We start from the raw sequence: 22,311 nt of genomic DNA on the forward strand, positions 1-22,311 counted from the left end.
ATTAAATTATGCTTCCATTTACTAGGAAGTAGTTATGATTTACATACTACTTTTACTGAGCAATATCCACAGCAAGAGGTGCAAACTAATTAATTGTACTGCTAAATAGGCTAACTGAAACACAGTTAACACTATTGTATTAGCAGTTCCCCATCCCCTGTCAGTAACAGAGCCTAATAAATAAGCAGCACAGGGTGGTATAATGAACCAGAAGTGGTTTGTTCTGTAAGCTTGCTGCAGATGATGTCTGTTCTTTTAGGTATCAACACTGCAACAGGAGATGTGGAAGCAAGTATTCTAGAGGCAGAAATTAATTGGAAGAAGACATTAACGCATGCCTAGCAGGAGACAACCTTCACCTTCGGGAAATGTAATTTCCCCCAGTGGCAGTAGCAGAAGAAAAAGGAGCAAAGGAAGCAACTTTGTTTTGTTGAATGGCAAGCAAAGAACACTAGATGCAGCTATGGCCCTTGTGGCAGAAAAGAACCTTCTGCATCAAATACTGAATGCTGAACTGAAATCCAGAAAACAGTTCCCCTCAGACCACCTCCTACAGCCACATTATTTGCTCTATTTCCCCAATACACCTGTAAGACACTTGGTAAACAAATGTTTTCCTAACAGCTACAATGCTTTACACAGACATTCCAACGTATACACCAGCACCATTCACGTGCTTCCTTCAAAGCTAAAAGCTTGTGTCAGAGACACAAACAACAATTGACAAGTATTTTGAACATAAGAGAAATTTCATAGGCAGTTACATTTTCAAAATACTCTATTATATGCAATAATAAAAAGCTTATTACAGTATGAGTTGCAGAAGTGTGTTAATTTGAGAAGTTACACAAAGTAGCTACCAAGCATGATCATCTTGTAATTAAAGAACTAATTCACTTTCACTGAATGGTAACACATTCTCTGCTAGTAGAGTATGCTTTAATGTAGAGAGACAGAGGTTGTTTCTAGAATGATAAAGTCAATGCCTGCAACACTACGTTTTCTGATTATGCAGATCACTCCATGTGATCCCCTCTGACTGCTATTGTTCTCACAACACTCCTTAGGAGACACTATTCACAAGCATAGAAAAATATAACTTCTAGGGCTACAGGTTTATGCTATCTTCTACTAATTGCTATTGCAAAGAAACAGGGATCTGAAAATACATATCACTAGTATATACCTTATACTTCTGCTACTCATGGCAGCAATTAAATTGGGATTTAACTGAGGGTGTATGCAGTATGGGCAAAGGAAAGTAGAAACGAAGCTAATAAACTGGACATCTGTTAACTAAACTTGCTACCAAATAAGAAGCCTTCCAGAAAAGGAAATGTTGCAGGCAGAGGGTGGGTTTTTCTAAAGGCTGATTATTCCTTCCTATCACATTCCATACTGGCCCATTTAATTTATTTTCTCCTTTACACTGAAGATTGAGAGACTGAAATGGAACCACACTCATAAGCGAATTCACTGAACATCCTCCACTGCTGACTTATGAAAAGCTAGATTGGCCAAAACAAGTCTGGAAAAAAACTCAGCATCTAATTTAGTAGATCAGGTTACTTGTATCTTATAGAAACGAGTCAGACTTTTTATATGAATGACCATAACCTACCAACTACCAAAAAAAAAAAAAAAAATCAAACTCCCCTCTCATCTGTAGCACAGAACAAATTGCCAGACTTCACAACAAATATTATTCACTAGAATGAGTGGAGTGCATTTCTATGTTATTGTTTGTCCAAAGTCCCCTCTGTGACAAGGAGGGGGCAACAGACTGACTTCACAACTTTTTTCCACCCAGCTCTTGAAATGTATCTGATACTTCCCCAGCACAGGTACAAACACATTACCTCATCCTAAATACTGACAGGATCAGTGCTGGCATCACAATTTGTTTATTAGGACGCATGGGGGAGGAAGGATATAAATTGAAATAATTTTTTCACGGGCAAGTAAATTTCTATTAAGTTTTGGAATAAAATGTATTTTTCAGCTTTTAAAGATAAGACCAATTATCTATCATTCCATTTCCTGTCGTACAAAATGTATCATAGCTGTATACTTTTATCTACTAATACCTTTGAGTAATAAACAGAATGAATGCCTTGGACATTGAAAAAAACTTTTCAGATCTTCATTGCTTTGAATTGTATCTAGGTGTGTATACTTTCAAAAGACATACAGTAAACTCTCTTCAGCAACATTTTTACTTTACGACAAACTACGACAACACATTTAGTTTTTCCACAGTTAAAAGCTTTGATTTACAGTGATGGCATGTAACTCAGGAGCATGTTAAGAATTTGTACAAACTCCAAATTCACATCATAATGGAGAAACATGTGCAGCTGCAGTTAAAAAAATACTTGAGAAATTCATCATTTCGAGATGGCTATCTTCCTGAAAACTAAAAAGACCAGGTCAAGTCTGAGAGTATTCTCTGAATTTATGAGAAAAGTAGATTTTATAACCATTTAGAGATTCCTTTAAGATTCCAAACAAGCGAAGGACTGTAGTGAATACCTGCCTCATGAATGTGCTTACATCAATGTACGCTACATGTAAGCCTATATTAAAAAGGAAAAAAGTCAACAACAACAACAAAAGTATTTTACCAGTGATCTTGTTAAGACGTGCTCTCTTTGCCTGAAATGAGTTGCCTAGATTACTTTTCCTCTTGTGTGATAACGTGCTCTCTGCCTGCACAAAGGCCATCTTTGGAACATCCACTACAGGAAATCCTACTTTTAAACAGAAGAGAAATCTAAAACTCACATTTCAAAAGTATGTAACAACATCCAAATACCAATATATTTCAGAACTTCTATTAGCATACTGCAGTAAAACAAACTTTCAAATTCTATGAAAAATTAATATGACACATTCTGAAGATGCAGTATTATACGTCAAAAAAGCAGATAGTTTACCTCAAAATTTCTAATTTTCACTCAATATTATCAGAAATAAAGCCTTAAAGACTACTAAAATAAACAAATCCTTGTCAACCCAGAAATAAGTTTCAAACATCCCTGAATTTGGATATCTCATAAACACTGGATTTTTTTTTCTTAGAATGGGATCAGGTATTATCTCAGGGTAACAGAAGAAGCAGGAATATGAACATACAAGGAAGCAACTAAAAAACCAACCAAAAAAATATTCTATGTTCTGCTCTTATTAGAAGTAGTCACAATTTTCACACAATGCATAAATATTGACCATACTGGATTTATCTGGTAAGTGTAATTTCTGAACTGGTGAATGTTATATTTCATAGCAGTTATCAACACAGCAAATAAGTCTTCCTCTAGAAATATTAATTATTAACCAATAGAAAAATTAACAACAGGACTTCTAATTCGACATAACACAAAAAATTATTTTATCTTTTATAGAATTTGTTTTTACCAAATGTGTCACTAGATGTAGGCTCCTCTTCCTTTTTCTGGACCTCCTGCATGATTGTAGAGGTTGAGGTTTCTTCCTTTTTTGAAGGAACTTTTAGCCATTTTCTGTCCTCTTTATCTTTATTGCTGTTTGCACTGGTTCTAGGTTTACTTCCTGTTTTGTTCTTGGCTGCTGCTGCAGCAGCAGCTTTGACCAAAGCTATCCAGTCCTCCAAAAAGGAAAAAAAATGGTAAGTAATTATTAAAAAGTGCCCGAGTCTCAAATAGAACATACTTATAAACCCAGCGAAACTTCATCTAGAAACGTTCAAGAGCAGTTGAATTTATTTTTATGGCTACTACTCAAAGGGTGGTAAAATGACTTTCTCAAGTTGCCTAAACAAAGTATTATCAGTACACCACACAGAAAAAAAGAAAAAAACTTCCAAAATAATACACTACATAAAGAATTCTGTCTGCACACACTCCCTGCTACCTATTTTGTGTCCTCGCTTTAGAAATCCAGAAGCTCCCCCACCTGAAACACTGACTTTTTTCTTACCCTTCAAGCTGTGGAAAAACTCCAATTCCATTGTTGCTTAACTATTACTCAAAACTACAATTAACTAAAAGAATGGCCCAGCCAGCTGCATGATCAGGCAGAGTTCCTCCTGAATTAAACTGGTAAAGCGGGATCGACTCTTTATTATATCCAAATTTCTGGAGTAACTATAGACAGCACTCTTTTTGTATTACATATTACAAGTTTCATTCAATAATTTCAATAAAGCATTCTATAATATGACCAGATTTCACAATCCACACAAAACGTAATCCAAAGTGTCATTTTGGATAACGGCTTATTGACAAGGACTTCCAGTACCTGAAGGGAGCCTACAAGAAAGATGGGGAGGTATTGTTTACAAAGGCTTGTAGTGATAGGACTAGGAGGAACGGCTATAAACTTAAGAGGGGCAGATTTAGACTAGACATAAGGAAGAATTTCTTCACTATGAGACTGGTGAGGGACTGGAACAGGTTACCCAGGGAAGTTGTGGTTGCCCCATTCCTGGAGGTGTTCAAGGCCAGGCTGGATGGGGCCTCGGGCAGCCAGATCTAGTGGGAGGCGTCCCTGCCCATGGCAGGGGGGTTAGAACTAGATGATAACTTTAAGATCCCTCCCAACCCAAACTATTCTATGATTCTATGGCTGAACTCAACAAATTCATCTACTGTTTGGCATGTAGATGAAGCGTAGCCACCTGTAAATCAGAGAGAACTAAATACTTCCAAGACTGAAGCCAAGCTCTTTCCAGTAGTTTGGAGTTACCAAACTCCTGCCTTATGTCTCCCAAGCGTTATGGTTCAATCTGATCACAAAAATTTTAACTTGATCCTTTTTACTGAAGTATTTTTTGAAATTTTGCATACTTCAAGGTACAGAATTTTTCCACAGAGAAGTCATATGCAACATGAAAAACAATAGCAATGTTCATCCTCCATCAGTAAGAATTCAGCACCCAAGTGTCTTGAGCAAGAATTAATTTACTGCATGGCAATATGACTACAACAGTATTTGCAGAATTGTACTACCATATATGAAAAAAAAAGGTATGATAAAGACTATTATATGTCTAGTTTTGCATAAGTGCTCTACAAATAGTAAAACTTCTCCCCCCACTGTAAATAGGCTATATTTTATTCTGGACTGTTTCCTCGTTGCTATGCTTCAAAGCTAAAGTATCTTGATCTTATAAATCTTGTTTCAATGCAGCTTTTTTTGCCACTAACAACATATTGTAAGTCTTTCAAGTCTCTGTTCTACTGAGGTTTCTTTGTCTTTTTTTGATGCATGAATGAGAAAGCGTAACACAAAACAGATATTACTTTTCCTTGTATTATGCTTTTCCATAGGTCAATACTTATAAATCACTGCCTTACGTAAGTTACGTTTCTACATTGCGTCAAGTTATGTACTCAGTAACACCAACAGTTTTGGTTCCTCTAAGACATGTTGTACCATGTCCAAACTGTCAGTGCAAGATGCATACACCCAGTCTAGCTAGTAGCAGGAAACTTTGTAAGGGCTTTGGCAATGCTCACACAACAGGCAACTACCAAGACCACTGGTGACACGCCAGCCACAAAGAGCATCTGTAACTGCCAGCTGCACAGTCAAATCAAAACCACACATACCTCTTTTTGGCCAGTCAAAACAAGCACACACATTAGCTCCAGTCCATCCAGAGCCTTGCCCATCCAGCAGGACATAAAAAGGATGGAGCTATTTGTGCTGGTGATGAATTAGGAGACCTGAGAGCAAAAGTCTTAAACTGTAATCTGGCCAAGGGATGAACAGTGTCAATAACATGGCTGGAGCCTGCATCTTATGATACAAGTGGGAAGCAAACAAAATGTAGCACACAGTGCAACAGCTTCTAAAGAAGACTTTAATTTTCAGTCAAGATAAGCACTCAAAAATTGGAAGCTTTGTGAAGATACCAAGCTTCGTGAAGATACCAAGCTTCAACGACCACTCTGAACTCAGTATCCTGCTCTATTTAGGTAGCTGTTCTGGTGCAACATGAAGGGTCTCGTGTTTGCATTTTATTTCATTGTTTCGATACTCTCCTTAAGACAGAGAGCTTAATAAAAGGCAGCAGGACATATAACTGAAGCAAACAAAGATTAAACACTCAGTGTACACAAATCAGGGCCCAAATATGAACACATTATAAATTAATAAAATATAAAAGAAAAATCCTTCTGAGAGAAGTTTTCCCTACTACTCTCCTGTGTCCTGACATTGTCCCTCTACTGGCTGTGCTTTTGCAACCCTGCACCAGTTACTCTGCACCATCCAGCCTGATTTCACAACTCCCACAGTATCCCATCCCAGTGAAAGTTTTATTCATATATATATATGAATATATATATTCAATATATATAAAAGTCATATATATATGACTTTTTTTAAGTGCATTTCCTTCTTTTTTTACTCTTACTAAAATTCCTCTTTCAAGTTGAGAAAACTCACAGGAGAGAACTAATGGAATGCTGTGGTTAGAAGACAAAACATTATCACTACTGAGGAAAACTATTGTTATGCTCATTAGATTCACTAACTCAAAGTGCAGGAAATTGCAGGATCAAGAAATACATTAGTAGAAATTACCCAACAGCCTTACACATTGATTGGCTAAAGCACTTGTATTTTAAAATATTCCTTTACATAACCTTAAACCTGCAACAGTGAGAAGGCAAAACCAGAATAATTTCTAAAAATCCAACCATTGTGCCAATAGCAGAATTCACACACACTCTTCGTCTGCCTACAACTATCACCTTTTTGCTCCTCTACAGTACTAAAGATTCAGCTGTTTTTCCTCTCCTGACACAACTCCCACACATTCACATACACACATATGTAGAGCATCATCAAAACTATTGACTGGCTGATTCCAAATTAAGCCTTCATTCCTGACCCTCACCTTTCAATTCTAAACAGTCTGCCCCACCTACATCCTGGTTCACATTGTCTCCTGCCACATCATCTTTTTTCCTCTGTCCCGATCACAAATCCATGCTTTTTCCTCAGCTTCCTCTTCCTTGCGCCAAGTCCCCTCCCTCTCCTTCAAAACCCTCCTCAAAACTCACTTCTTTTGGTTCGATTTCCGTCACTAATCTCAGCTCCGGCGCTATCTGCTCCCTCTCGCGCGCCTAATTATATCGAAGATAAAACAAAAAACATGAAACAGAAAAAGTAAGTTATCTGAATACTTCATATGTGCTCTCACAAGGGCAGTCTCAATACCCCCATCTTTTTTATTTTCTCTCCATACTATGTTAATCCCATTTCTGTGTGATTTCAATTAATTTACACTTATCTGCAGAGCAACCTAATCTATTGTCTCATTGCATTGAGCCACAGAAATATTACCCACTCTTTAAAAATTTTGCCTTTCCACCCTCACAGCTGAGTTTTCTATTGCCACTCAAAAACAGTTTGAGCATTAGAGTGTTTACAATCTCTTCCTTTAGGACACACTAAGCTCAAATCAAAGAATTAGTCTCTTCTCCATGTAATTCAAATTCTGCATGCTTAGCACGCATCTTGCAAACAGACGTTACATGTATTACATTTACTAACGCAGTAGTATGTTAAACTTACAACCACCTCTTGAAATGTTTGTCTGTTTCCAAAGGAAAAAAAACCCAACATGTTGTAGGTTTACATTAAGCATGAAGTGTTGGATCTGCCACCTCCTCTGGTTTTCAAATCAAGTTACAGTCGGCATTTTTTTCAGTTTTACATAATTTTTAGTAAATGCCTTCACATAAAATAACACAAAAAAAGTAAAAACACCCATTTGAGTTCTAGGTTTAGACAAAGCTCAGTTTCAGATAACTTATCTTCAAACAAAATCTGATCATGTTTTTATTCACAAATACCATAGCATAACTATGTAGGAGATGCTGCTGACAAAAAAATGTATCTTTGCCTTTGGAAGCTACAGAACTTCACACCTATCTCCAGTTTTGCAAAATGAAATGCTAAGACTAGTATCAATTAACACTCTAGAAAGCACAATTGGTGCTGTCCTTGCTGTAAGACAACTTAGCAATTCTAAAGCTATCTCAGAAAATGTAAGCTTGCCCCCCTTATTCTTTTTGAAGACTTCATTAAAGCCACCTACATTCATTCCCCAAGATGCATGAGGCCAACACCATAACTCTAAACTACTGAGAAAAAAATAGAAATAATAGATGAGCTGGACTGCCACCAAGCATGTCTGGATGTCAAAATTGCTGCTAAGAAATGGATTTACTACTTTTTTTTAAAGCTGAAAATGCCTATGGCCTAAAGGTAGTAACTCAAGATTAGACACAACATATGTCCCTAGAAAAAAGCACAGGACAGAGTAAGGGACGACTTCACATTGTCACAAAGGGTCTATTTCAGTCCAGTCACAATCACATTAACCAAGTTTTTCTTTCTGTGAATAAAAATTAAATAGTCCAGCTTCCTAACTTACTGTCATACCAAAAAGTATTGTTTGAAATACTATATACTGGTTCAACAGTTATTTTAAGATAGCAGCAACAAGCCAGTAGTAGTGTGACTACGGATTCTGCTTTAATGTCTTTAAGGAAAGAAAGTTTAAGTAGTGCAGTGTTGTCTGGGCAGAGTTCCAACGTTCTTTGCATAGATGATAAACCCTAGCATACAGCTACCTGTAACCCGGAGGCCAGGATACAGAAACGTGTACAAGCCATTTCACTCATTCAGCTGCCCTTGTCACAATATAGTTACACCAGTAATTCCTTTGTTTGCCAAGTTAGGAGTATTTTGAAGAAAACTAGGAACAAATAAGAGCAGTTTTTTTACTTTTCTTGTCTCCAAGTCTCAAATAGTACTAGCGGAATAATTTCACGTTAACTATGAGAACAGTTACCAAGCAAAAATATGGAATGGCATTTCCACTCCAAGTATGTTACAGTTTTCAAGGTTGTTTTTCTTTTGCAAATAAAGGTATACCTAGGGACTAAATCAATTCACAGCCTCCCTCAACTTCTACTCAGCATCTCTTATTTAACAGCAACTGGACATAAAGAAATATTTACCTGTCTGAATCCTCCAGAGGTCTGACACAGGGGAGAAAACCCCCACAGAACAGTCATGTTAATAAGAACACGAGGGCAAAAAGCTAGCAAACAAAAGTGATGGGGTGGGGGAAAAAATAAATAAATTAAAAAAAAAAAAGATCAGTAGCACAGACTACTGACAAGCTAAATCTTTTCCTGAAAGGACACCAGAGGAAAAAGTCCCTGGATGTCCCTGGTTTTGTAAACCCTGGAAGGCAAAACTCTGGGAACAGATTAGTTGGCAATGGGGTGTATGGTAGCCAGACATTGCAGGCAGAAGCAAGACTACTTGAGCAGCACACTCTGGAGCATCATCCATAAAACTCGTAAAGCAATGTAGTCTGGGACACAGAACAAAGACTGTAACCCAAAACTAGTAGTGATAGGCGACATTTTTACTGTCTCAAGATATCTAGCAAAAAAAACTATATAAAACCTAACACAGAGGTAACTGAAGTATTCTTACCTGTCCCTTTGCATCCTCTGGCATAGATTTGATATGCATCCTCTTAAGACATCGAATAACACCATCATAGAACTGTACTGTGAATGTTCCTAGAAGAGGATTGATGTAATCACTATGAGTAGTTAAGAAACAAAACACACCTCGTGTTACGATGAAAGCTTTAACAAAATGTTTTGTAGGCTATATGAACAAAGTAACAAGGAGTTACCTACAGTCAGGATGGAGAATTTTAAGAAAAAAAAATGACAGCTCAATGAAACCCTGCTTTTACATTGTTGTTCTTTGTCCACTTGTACAATTTCAAGCACATCTAAGCTACTGTGTCACTTTTGCTTATAGTTCATTGAAAGAACTGTGTAATATTTAAGTTGCCGTAACAGGGAAACAATTCAATTCACAATCAAATCCACATTTGCTTTAAACTACAGTAAAAACTTCAACTTCTATCTATGTTCATTAGAAATATCACCCCATTGTGCAGTACTGTACCCGAGATACTCCTTTATCTCCTAATTTTCTATTGGTTTGCTTAAATGAACAGAACATTAAAGAGATCTACCATTCCTAAAACTGTTATTAAAATTTAAACGTGCCATTAGCCCAAATCAACAGTAGCACAAAATTAATAACTGCGTGCAAGATAGTCTTCTCAACACTGAGGAAACATTAAGCATTTTGCTTTCCAGGAGAAATTCCAACTTTCTAATTTTACACAGATAAAAGACGGACCTCTTACTAAATTTGATTAAACAGAAATCTTTTGACTTAATGTTAAGGCAGTGAGGAAAACCTTATATGCATGTCACATTTTTAAACAGACTACATCTGCAGCAACAGCATATGCAAACACACGTATACATACCCTCTTTATTAATTGCTTCAATCTTTGCAGGGTAATATCGACAGTCTGTCCAACGAGCTAGGACTTCTTCTCCAGGTTTAAAATCCTATTTCATACAAATTTAGTCATTAGTACTGCACAATTTGTATTTTTTCCTGAAAAGAATTAAACATTATGTGCTAGAAATTTAATGTAGGAAAACAAATAGGACAGTTTACAAAAAAGAAAAAAAACAAGGACAGTAAATGTGCCACTTACAATAAATTCTTCATCATCTTTCAGCCCTTCTTTCCTTAATGCTGGTCGCTCCAGGGGTCGCAACCTATTGCTGTCCCAATAAATCCACTCATCATAGCGATGACTCCAGCGTTCAAAATGGACCAACATCTTCCCCTCTTCATAATCTATCTTCTCAATACGAGATGGATACCTTGGATGATAAACACAAACTGATAAATTTCAAAGCATTTTAAAGACTTGGTGGTTAAGGTTTTATTTGCATACAAGTGTTTACATGACCATTCATAGACTTGCATTAACACTCTGTAGTGAGAAATCTCCAAGACTGAAAAAGATGAAGTTACTAAACTGATAGCAGGTTAACACTTAGTTTAAGAGTAATTTGTATACATCAGTGACATGTCACCAGCTCCATCCTGGTCAGATGATTATACACAAATTTAAACCTTAAACTCCCAGACCAAGACTGTCTGAAACTGGGATCAGAAGTTTGTGCTTATCAGTTTTAAGACCTGCGTTTGTCTAAAACAAAACCCTGTAAGAGTTTTTGATTACTTGGGGATGGAAAGGATATAAAAGAGTTTTAGGAGTACTTCATTACTTTTCTCGTATCAAAAGTGTCATCAAAAGTGTACCATGATTCCAAACAAATGTGAGTAACTAATCAAGCATAGAAGTCAACAGAACATTATTAATCTAAGCCACTTACCAATTCATAGACCAGTTTCCATTATTTCACTGCCTTTAAACTTGATTCACAGTAACTATTCTTAAGCAGTCACCTCTCTAACTCCATACGCACTAAAATAAATATGTCAATCTTAATTAACATGTGAATGTTCCTCTTTGCAAACATTGTATGTGCTCAGTAGAACTAATCAGGACTGAGTTGTAACCAGATCAAGTCCTAGACATCTAATTTTGGGTTCAGCATATATGCAGTTTAGGAACCACAAAGGTTGAGATTACATTTGCAGGGAAAACCAGCAAATTTCTCTAACTTTAGCAATTAATATTCAGTCTTACTATTTCTGTTTCACAAAAGTGAAGTATTTCATAACATTTGAGGAAATGAGCAAGGCACAAACTAGTTTTGCCACACTACTTTTTGCCACCAAAATTATAGATTCTATTATATTTCCACTGTACGAAACACAGAGAAAACTGGAGTAAGGCAGAATTCAGATCCTTCTGCCCTTCACAAAAGTACTGCAATGGATTCAGAAGTGCAAAGAATATCCTAAAACAAAGTTAATTAGATCATTAAATTTTCTCCAGAGTTTATATTAGGTATGGTCTGAAGTTAATAAAAGATGCATTGAAAAGAAAGACCACAGCAAAAGGACAGCTGTCTTCCACTTTCAAGAGGCAAGCTGTTTTTCTAACAAAGTGGAGCAACACTACTGTGGAGCAAGAGCACAGAGGATGAGCAATCAACTTCCAGTCCTACTGCAAAATTCTTCAGCTAGAAACGCAACTGATGCATACAGGAATCCTGACAACATTTTTGATTTTGAATACTTTCTCTCCAGAATACTGATGGTGCTGATAGAGGAGTCTGTTAACACTATGCTCTGATTAAAATGTAAGTTCTCAGGAAGCACAGGCTTTCCTGGTGACTAGAATAGAGCATTTAAACAAAAGGTGTCAATCTCAATTTTTTCCTTCATTTCCCTAGTCCTACTTCTTCAGCTGTGGTGATGCATGCAGCTCCCAAACACCTAAATACCTCAGGAGTTGCTTAATGAGAGAAGCTCTCAGATTTTCTAGGTAACTACTGCAACTACTTCAGCCAAATCTCACCGTCACATCAGAATGCACACAGTCCAACCTCTTGTTTTATGTCTCTCATCCATACATTTCAGAAATGCAAACTATTTTTTCATAGCCATTCTTTAAGTTCCCATCATCTTCTCACTGAACTTCAAGAAAAAACAATGTCTTGATGTCAAACTGCAGACTGCCATTTGCCACTGTACTAACAAAATCATTTTTACAACAGAAGAACTCCATGGAACTTCTGTGAAAGGAGCTGGTGAGATTCAGGCGATAGACCCCCTTTCCCTTTTCAAGTAGGCCGACAACAACAATCTAACAATAACAAGGGAGATGATGATACATTGTATCAAAACAGAAAGTAAAACTCTTCCGTCAAAACCTGAAACCAATCAACAGCATTCTGGTTTAACTTTGAACAGGCTTCAAGAAAATAAGTCAGCCAAGAAATGGTTTTCCTAAGCCCTGCCTCTGACAATGCTTTCTTAAATCCACATGCTACTATATTTAGGAATTTTATTATACGATTTCTCACTAGTTTTTTCATCTTGCCCAGCATTCCAGTTTCTAGATACCAAGTGTCAGAATAAGCAGGAAGAGTAGCAAAGCAAAGGAAAGCTACTGTTACTACAGCAAACCTTTGAGTAAGGATATTACCTAAAAGACTTCTGAATAAAGGTAAATTATGACACAGAAACACAAGGAAAGCAAGAGGACAGCAAGTTCACTTTGTAGCAATCAAAAATTAGAGCTTGCATATCAGCAGTGAAGATACAGTTGTGAAATGGAAGACAAGAATGATGGTGCTCTTCCTCACTAGAGTTGGAAATTTCAGGTTCACAACATGCCAGCCAGGTAGAGTTGGAAAACTACAGTTATTTTACAAAGTTCAGGGTTCATCAGCCAAAAGACAATTCTCCTTTTCCTACACATCTACAACGAAAATACCGTTCCCATTGTGGCATTACCCTAGAGTGGTTCCCTTGCTAGATTTTTATTGCTGCCATGGCTGGTAGCTTTCACCAGTCATCATCAGCAAGTCATCATGCTGATCACTGTGTGTAAAAGACAACAGAAGATAAACTGGAAAAATATAGTACACTGGTCTGGAAAGAGAAAACAGAGTAAGAGCAAAAGCACAGAATATTGTCTAGAGACAAATACATAAAAAAGAAGGTAGCTTTAATGTAAGTTCAGCAAACCAAGAAAAAAGAAATCTAGCGTTAGTTAATAGAAGATATGCAAAATATTGTCTCATTAGGAATCACTCAAAAGAGGAAACGCAGCACCAAGTATTTATTGGTTAATTTCTCCATGATAAACATGATGTATGCTACCAAAGCCTATTTAAAATGTCATTATCAGCTCTGCATCAAAGTCCATAGTACTGGGTATTGCACAGTTAAATCTTTTAATAACCATGTCATCACATTAAGGCTTTATTCCAATCATTTATGTTTCTTCAATGTATGTTAAAACAGTGGTGGCAAGATAGAGACAAAGTCTGCACTCAACTCCAGTTGTCAGAGAGATTTGTTAGCAGATCTCTGAACTACCTGAGCTATATATGATTGTTTATTAAACAACCCTAAAAAAATTTTGTATGGATTTAGCAACAAGCCATTACCCTCAATACACACTAAATTTAGCAATAGAACGTGTCACAAATATCTACCAACACTAATATTTCACAACACCAGTCCCACAGCGGAAAAGAGCAGAATTTACTACTGCAAATTTTGCACTACACAGAAACATTTTTCCACAGTTATACTTCTTGCACTTTTACTGAAAATGATCAACTTCATAAATGCAAAATTACACAAATATTTCAAAGGCAAGTATACTTTTCCTGCTAATAAAATTAAAAGCGTCAACAAATTTTTTAATCCACTTTTTTAAAGAATTCTAGTAACAAAGCATACAGGGAAACTTTTACTACAGCTAATATGAACAAGGTTACATCTCACTAACATAAGAAATCTTATGCAGAAGTTCCTTCCATTGCAAAGCTACAAGCAGGCATTGAAGTGTTACGTCCAAGACCCAAACAACCTTGCAGTCAGGTTAATTCTTCCTGTTCACCCCCAGCAAGTACTCCATACTAAGGGACTGGAATGAATTTGGGATACAGACAGATTTGCCAGCCTTTTCTTCACACAGACCAGAAAAACACACTCTAAAAAACTGAGGAAAAGTCTTTACTTTTCACAGAAAAAACAATCACACTCCAGTTCAATAATGAAGATGTTCTTTTGGGGGAAAGAATAACCTGCAAGTTTTGGGGGTTTGTGGGTTTTTCTATTAAATAATATTTCCAGCATGTGATGAGAAAAATCTCAAATAGAGTCTCATCCAAATTTCAGGGCATTGTGGTTTTGGGTTTTTCTTAAAAGAGGAGAGAAAACTCTGTTAGATGATGGTATCTGGCCAGTTTACACACTGCATGCTCTCCATTCTCAGGCTCCAGAGGATCAAACCCATAAGAATTAGGCAACATTTTTGTAAAGCTTCAAAATTTAATATGGATTACAAACTTTACACTTCAATAATGCTCCAATGTTGATACAGGAGAAATAATTGTAAACTTCCAGTTTTAATGTCTTGTCAGTGTCAAAAAAGAAAAAACCATCCATTTTCTCCAATGTACTCAACACAGTAATGGCCACACGGACAGCATTTTTCATTTTTACATCATGATCTTCCTTTTGACCCTTCAAAAGTGATCAAAATGCAGTGAATTGTCTGTGAGATGGGAAAATAGTTATGTCAAATTGTAAAAAAGGATGCAAAAATGTTTGTGAATTTGACAGAGTTTGCACCTACAAAGCTTAGAAATAGACACATAGTCCTGACTTCACAGTAATAACACAAAAAGTCTCCTCTTCTACCCTGTAGCGGATATAAAATCAAATACTCTCCAGTCTGACTTTTCCACAGATTGTCTCCTAGTATCTGCAAATACCTATTTCTAGCTCACCGTCTTTTATTGAATATGTTATATTATATCAATATAAAGCAGAATTTTCACAGTCCTTTCAAATACTTTGCTTGTCAGGTAATGCAGTGGACTGAAAACCAAAGCAAGGACTGTACAAAATGAGAATTCCCAAAGTCTTAGAGAGAAAAAGCTTCCTCCATACTGGAAAAAAAAAAAAAAAAGAAATCCACCCAAATAATCAAATATACTAAGTCAAAGTGCTGTTGTTCTGAAAATGAGCAAGTTGTTTCCATTCCAGAACTGCAACAAGGGCCATGCAACTGTACTTCCTTTATCACCTAGCTTACAGTTTAAATCAAGCAAACTAATAAACACTATGGTCTCAGGAAACTGACAGGGTTGCTTTTTCCAAGTAACATCTGACACTTACAAGACAACCAGTAGAGTGCTAGAAATACAAAAGACACAAGAAAACAGAAAAAGAGCTTAAGAACCAGTCTTACACATGGGCACGTAACTGCAGATATATGTGGTTTTGCTGCCCTTCTATTTGTTTTGTCAGTAACAGGCATGGGTGGGGTGCACACAGATCAGATTTTTTAGAAGGTGACAGGATACTTTGGAAGGCACCCCAGAAAGCCTCTAGTACAATCTCCCACTCCAACTAGGGTCAAGCTATGGGATCAGACCAGGTTTTCCAGTTTTATACAGCCCAGTCTTGAAAACCTCCAAAGTCAAGGACATCGCAAATTCCTCGGGCAAGCTGATCCCCCACTTGACTCTCCCATGGGGAAAAAGATTCTCCTTGCACCTGGCTTGAATCTCTCCTTTCAACTTGTGCCTGCTGTCTTTTGTCCTCCAAACACACAGTACTGTGGAGAGCCAGGCTGTCTTCTTGACATCTCTGCTGGTACTGGAAGGCTGCTAGTGCACCTCTTGAAGCCTTCTCCAAACTAAACTTGTCCGGTTTCCTCACCCTCTCCTCACAGGTCATACGCTCCAGGCCCCTAGACATCTCAAATATATTTAATACTTTTTTATCATCAGTCAATCCCATCTCATCTACTGTCTGCTAACAGATGATCACACTGGTCTTGATCAAAGCTGCACTTCAGTTTGCTTTAGCAAACTTAGATTTAACAAATAGTACAAATTCATTATATAAGATGACCGACCCTCCCTGCAAGAGTGCATTGTTTTTCAATTGATAAAGAACCGCAGTTACCTTTATAATAACACAAAAATAAACACCCTCATTGACAGTCTGCCTTTGCCGATCAGTTTGGTCAGGCTTTCTTCTACTCATAAATTACACGTGCCAAATAATACCCGTCAACCAAACACTGTCTGCAAAATCTTCCTCATTTAGAAGTACAGGGGTTTTAAGCAATAAAGAGTCAAGGCACACAATACCCTCTCCTAAGTTCATAGAATTCAAACAGAACATCAGATTCCAAGGGATGAATTGAGAAAATGCTATACAGATGAAAATTTAAGACCTGCAGAGGTATCTCAGAAAACAAAATCATGCTTTACTATATTTTTCCCCCATCCTCTAAAAGCCTTTCTTGATTAACATTTTAACTGGTCATGAACACTGAACCTTTATATGACACCAGGCTTTCAAAAATGTGGAGAAAAAAATAAAACGTATTGCTATTTTTCAGCCAGTGTTCTCAATTTGCCTCTTGTAGAAAGACTGATCTAAGCATTACTACTGCTCTTCAGCTTGGGTTTTGTCAAAAAATATAAAGAGATGTCATGTAAGTTCAGCGACTTTATTTTTTTTAAGTCTGTGTTTCTGCACGCAGATGAGGAGAAAACATACAGCTTACATATAGAACACATCTAAAAAAACATCCACTATCCCCTTGTGCAACAGAAAGCCGTGGAAAAAAAATCACAGACTACTATTCTGGCCTGTGTCACCCTAATAAGAACAGTAGGTTTTCTCTAACAAGCTCTCTGGTTACGTGCATATTACTTCATTTGAAATAAGAGTCCTATTTTCACTGTTGCTGCAACTGCAAAATTTCAATATTAACTTTCTGCTCCTCTATACAGCACCACAAAAATTTACAGGCATACAAATTTGACCTGTTTTACCTAGGAAGTTCAGGATAAATTCTATTCTGCCTGAAAATACCCAGCAACTCAGTTGTCGAGTTTGCAACAGGGCCCACACATCAAAAGGCCAAACCTAGACAAGCACTTCAGAATTGACATGTGACCCTTCCCTGTGAAAAGGCTGGGCAGATCTGACACAAACCATACAGTGGATATTCAGTGATTTTTCTAATACAACTACACTGAAACCAAATCTACAGCAACAGGTAAGAATAAGAACTGTTCCGTAAACCATATTTTCCTTTAGAGACCATTTATGAAAAGAAACAGTTTTGCTACAATTAAAACCAAAGTGCTATAGATAAAAAAATTAATTCAACTTTTTACACAGAGCATATAACTACTGGAGTAAACATGTACATACTACACAGACCTGTCTATCACAAAACTTAAAGTTAGAAGGATCATTTATATGAACATGTTTAGTTCTCTAGGAATGAAAGAAAAGCAGGTACAGGCCTCTTACATTTCCCAGCCCTAACTAATCAGAGAGCTTTCATAAGAGATGAAAAAACTTCTGGGTAGAAGCTTTAACTTCTTGTGCTGTGTAACAAAACAAGGGATTTCTCAAACTGAAATAGCATGGCCAACATACATCATGAAATTGTCCCATTTGCACTAATAAAATTTAGAATAACAGTGTATTTCAAAAGAATAGCTCATTTCACAATACACCTGCTGTGTAGCATGGTCCCAGTGCTCACTAACTTCCATTTCACAGTCCAGATTCTTATGATATACCTGAGTGGTGCAGAGTCACAATTTTAAGCACCTCATTCCTCCAGCTGTTTGATACAATCATACTTACCTATCCAATGAACTCCAATTAAGGACACTTTCTTTTTTTAAAACCAGTTTTGTGAACCTATGAAGTGTGATAACTGCATACCAAATAATTTTGCTTGTATGCCTTCAAATGAAAACATAAAGTCTTCAGTCACAGAAGTTTGCCACACTAACACATTGATCCTTTCACACCGGACACTGCATTCCACACTACTCTTGGAATGCTCTCTGCTTACTACAGCTGCACAAGCAACCAAAAGCAAACAAACCAATAACCTGCATGAAACTTTAGCTTGATTTCTGAAGAAAGAGTATTCTCCTAAAAGTTAGTAGTGCTAATAGACTTATTATGTGTAAATTCATAAAGTTCACATGTGAAAGAGTCAATTAATGGGAGCGCTATGTTTTAGAATTAGACACAAAAATATGCTATATAAACAAAATAATTATGCTCTTTGCAAATGCTGCACAATGTCTTCCATACCATTTCTGTAAATAGTCCAGTGCCTCCAAACGAGCACCAATCTCGAATGTGATTCCAGGACGATTTGGAGGCTTCTTACTCATCTTGATATCTTCTTCTTCACTACCTTTGGAGGAAAAAGAAAGAAGAAATCACATTAAAACAAATAACATTGTCTAAAAGGCATCACTGACACCAAATACATTCCAGAAGGTGGAAAGAAATGTGAAATTTCTATCCTTACACTTATCAGCCAACTTAGCTTTTAGAAGTATAGTCAAGGCCCAAAGAAGGGATAAGATAAAATTCATGTAGTTTTATTTGGGTTTCTTTCTCCCACAAAAGAAAACAGTTATTAACCTTAAGTCAGTAAACTAAGAAAACCTGGTGCTTGTCTCTGAAACTGTAATACGCTGTAATTCCTTGATATCCTTTTGGAACACAATTTGAAGAGTTAACTAGAAACAATGGGTGTTCCCTTCTCTGCCGCAGAAAAGGACAAAACCAAGAGAAGCATACCTTACCAAGAACAGAAATTTAAAGGCAAACACGGGCTAAAGGAAAAATAAGACGAAATAGGCAAAAGACAAAATCAAATAAGCCACCTTCAGGCTTTCTATACACTCTGGAGTCTCAGTCACAGCACTAAGTCAGTGTCACTCACAAGTGACTGTCACGATTTTTGGTAATTCAGACACTACAAAATCACTCCTCCGCTCCACTACTCTCGCGACAAGCAAGACTTTTAGTGCCCTCATCCCCAGGGCACAGCGGGACGACCGCGGGGCGAGGCCGCAGGGCCGGAGCCTCGGCAGGACCCCAGGTCGAAGCGGAGCCCGAGGGGCCCGCGCTGGACACAAAGGGTCCTCCCCGGCCAGGCTCGGCCCGCGGGGCCCGGGCGCTCCCGCAGGGCCGGGGCTGGACGCGAGGGCCGCGGGTGCCGCCCCGCCAGGCCCGGGCGCTGCGAGGGGGGCGCCTCCGCCCTCCCCGCCCTCCTTACCGCCTCCTAAAGCAGCGGCGGGGCCTGCGGCGGCCCTGGCGAACCCAGCACGGCGGGCGCTGGTCCCGCTCGGAGCGGCGCGGGGCGGGGGGTCGGCCGCCCCTCACAGCCCCATCCTCCCCGCGCCCCGCCGCCGCGTCACCACCCCGCGACGGGACTGCGAGGCGCGGCCCGGGGCCGCCATGACACCGCCCCCGGCACGTGACCGCGGAGCCGCCGCCGCGTGACGCGCTGGGAGGGGCGGGGCGGGGAGGGGGGAGGAGAGGGAGAGACAAAGCGGCGCGGCTGCGCGCATGCGCGGTGGGAGCGGTGATTGATACCCTGGAGGGAGGGGGGAAACTGGGATGGGGACAGCCCCGGGGTGATGGGCAGCCCCAGGATGGGGGGAAAAGCGGGATGGGGGGAAAACCGAGATGGAGAGCAGTACTGGGATGATGGGCAGCCCCAGGATGGGGAGAAAATGGGGTGGGGGGCAGCTCCGGAAAATTGGGTTGCGGGGAAAACCAGGTTGGGGGAGAACCGGGATAGGGGGCAGCCCCGGGATAATGGGCAGCCCGGGATGGGGGGAAAACCGAGACTGGAGGCAGTCCCGGGACAGGAGGAAAACCAGGATGGGAGGGCGCAGCCCCAGGATGGGGAGTAGCCCCGAGACGATGGTCAGCCGCGGGATGGGGGGCAGCCCTGGGGTGATGGGCAGCCCCGGGATGGGGGGAAAACCGGGGTGGTGGGCAGCCCCAATGATACCGAAAATGCTGGCAAATAGAATCATACAATCACAGATCACAGAATGAATTAGGTGCTGCAGAAGACCAGCATCTGGCCAGCACTTCAGGAGCCAAAAAAGATGGGAGATCACGATCACCCTTATTTTGAACCTTATATGGAAACTTCAGAGGAGGCAGGTGCCAACAAAATACAATAGAGGGCTTCTTTGCAGACCTCTAACTCAGTCATAGAATCATAGAATAGTTTGGGTTGGAAGGGACCTTAAAGATCATACAGTTCCAACCCTCCTGCCATAGGCAGGGACACCTCCCACTGGATCAGGTTGCTCAAAGCTTCATCCAGCCTGGCCTTGAACACTTCCAGGGATGGGGCATCCACAACTTCCCTGGGAAACCTGTGCCACTGCATCACCACCCTCGTGAAATTCATGAAGAATTTCTTATCTCTAGTCTAAATCTTCCCCTCTCCAATTTAAAGCCATTCCCCCTCATCCTGTCCCTCCATGCCCTTGTAAAAAGTCCCTCCCCAGCTTTCTTGTAGGCCCCCTTCAGGTACTGAAAGGTCACTATAAGGTCTTCCTGGAGCCTTCCCCAGGCTGAACAACCCCAACTCTCTCAACCTGTCATAGCAGAGGTTCTCCAGCCCTCTGATCATCTTTGTAGCCCTTCTCTGAACCCATTCCAACACTTCCATATCCTTCTTATGTGCAGGATTCCAGAACTGGACACAATTCTCCCGGTGGGATCTCACAAGAGCAAAGTAGAGAAGGGAGAATTACCTCCCTTGACCTGCTGACCACGCTGGTTTTTATGCAGCCCAGGATACAGTTGGCTTTCTGGGCTGCGAGTGCACATTGCGGGCTCATGTGGAGCTTTTTATCAATCAGCACCCTCAAGTCCTTCTCCTCAGAGCCGCTCTCAATCTCAGCAACCCCCATCCTGTATTGAAACCGTGGATTGCCCTGACCCAGGTGTAGGACCTTGCACTTGGCCTTGTTGAACCTCATGAGATTTACACAGGCCTGTTTCTCCAGCTTGACCGGGTCCCTCTGGATGACATCCTGCCCTTCTAAGTCTCTCTAAGACTTGTTTTGGAGCTTTAGAAAGCAAGCATCCTTTATCACGCCTGGAAATATGAGGGAGTGATCTTCATCAATCGTGCAGCAAGAAAAGAGATGGTTACTGAATGTATTTCCTACTTACATGCATATGTATACATTTTCTGAGAAATCTTATGCATATTCTGTTAGTTTCCGAGGACTAATTTTAATGTTATTATGAACTTCACAAGAGTGAAAACTCTCACTAATTTGGAGCTGGCTCCAACTCTATGCTTGACCTCACCTTTGAGACAGGAAGAGACTCCAAACAGAGGTGATTACAGAAGAGAAGCCATCTGTTCAGCACATATGATAATTCATACAAGATGTTATCATCTTCAAAGAATGAACAGTGTCTAGAAAAACACCATTTGGAAGAAAAAGTGCTATCAGAGGGATGTTCTGTCTAACTTAAAAAAAAAAAATTACAACTGCTTAGATGAAACTTAACTCCACTTTAGCTTAAATAAAAAATTATTCCACTTTATGCAATAGCAACTACTTCTTGTATCGCCAGGACTGACAGCGAACAGGACTAACAGCCACAGGATTGACAGCCTCTGGCGGGTTGTATGCTGTGTGTATGGCACTGTTGTGAGTGGTGCTGCATCATAGCATCATCCGGTGCCATCATACACCTTCAAACTCAGCCATAAATATAGAGGAGAGGGAGAAAGCATTGGGTGTGGCTGCTGAGTCGGCTGCTGAGGTCGGGCGTCAGTCATCTCATGGGACGTACAGAGCGACAGCCTCATTGCAGCCTGCATTTACCTCCCTACTTTATCCATGAAACCAGCTTTATCTC

The 22,311-nt window shown here is 39.3% G+C and overlaps 1 protein-coding gene across 8 annotated transcripts in view; it reads right to left on the reverse strand.

Moving 5' to 3' along the window:
• PHF20L1 (PHD finger protein 20 like 1) overlaps positions 1-19,899 on the reverse strand; it is a 59,061-nt gene extending 39,162 nt beyond the window's left edge. For 2 of the 8 annotated variants that reach the window (XM_054057146.1, XM_054057145.1), the window contains exons 1-8: positions 19,682-19,898; positions 18,703-18,808; positions 10,607-10,778; positions 10,370-10,454; positions 9,508-9,596; positions 7,053-7,115; positions 3,418-3,625; positions 2,625-2,753 (exon numbers count right to left, since the gene is read on the reverse strand). In XM_054057146.1, the coding sequence (XP_053913121.1) occupies positions 2,625-2,753; positions 3,418-3,625; positions 7,053-7,115; positions 9,508-9,596; positions 10,370-10,454; positions 10,607-10,778; positions 18,703-18,785 (829 nt within the window). In that variant the 5' untranslated portion in view covers positions 18,786-18,808; positions 19,682-19,898. Of the gene's footprint in view, positions 1-2,624; positions 2,754-3,417; positions 3,626-7,052; positions 7,116-9,507; positions 9,597-10,369; positions 10,455-10,606; positions 10,779-18,702; positions 18,809-19,681 lie in introns of all 8 variants that reach the window. The other 6 variants (XM_054057143.1, XM_054057142.1, XM_054057147.1 and 3 more) reach the window with 6 other exon arrangements.
• Between the last annotated feature and the right edge of the window lie 2,412 nt (positions 19,900-22,311).

Source organism: Cuculus canorus, chromosome 2 (genome assembly GCF_017976375.1).
Source record: "Cuculus canorus isolate bCucCan1 chromosome 2, bCucCan1.pri, whole genome shotgun sequence".
Lineage (NCBI taxonomy): Eukaryota > Metazoa > Chordata > Aves > Cuculiformes > Cuculidae > Cuculus > Cuculus canorus.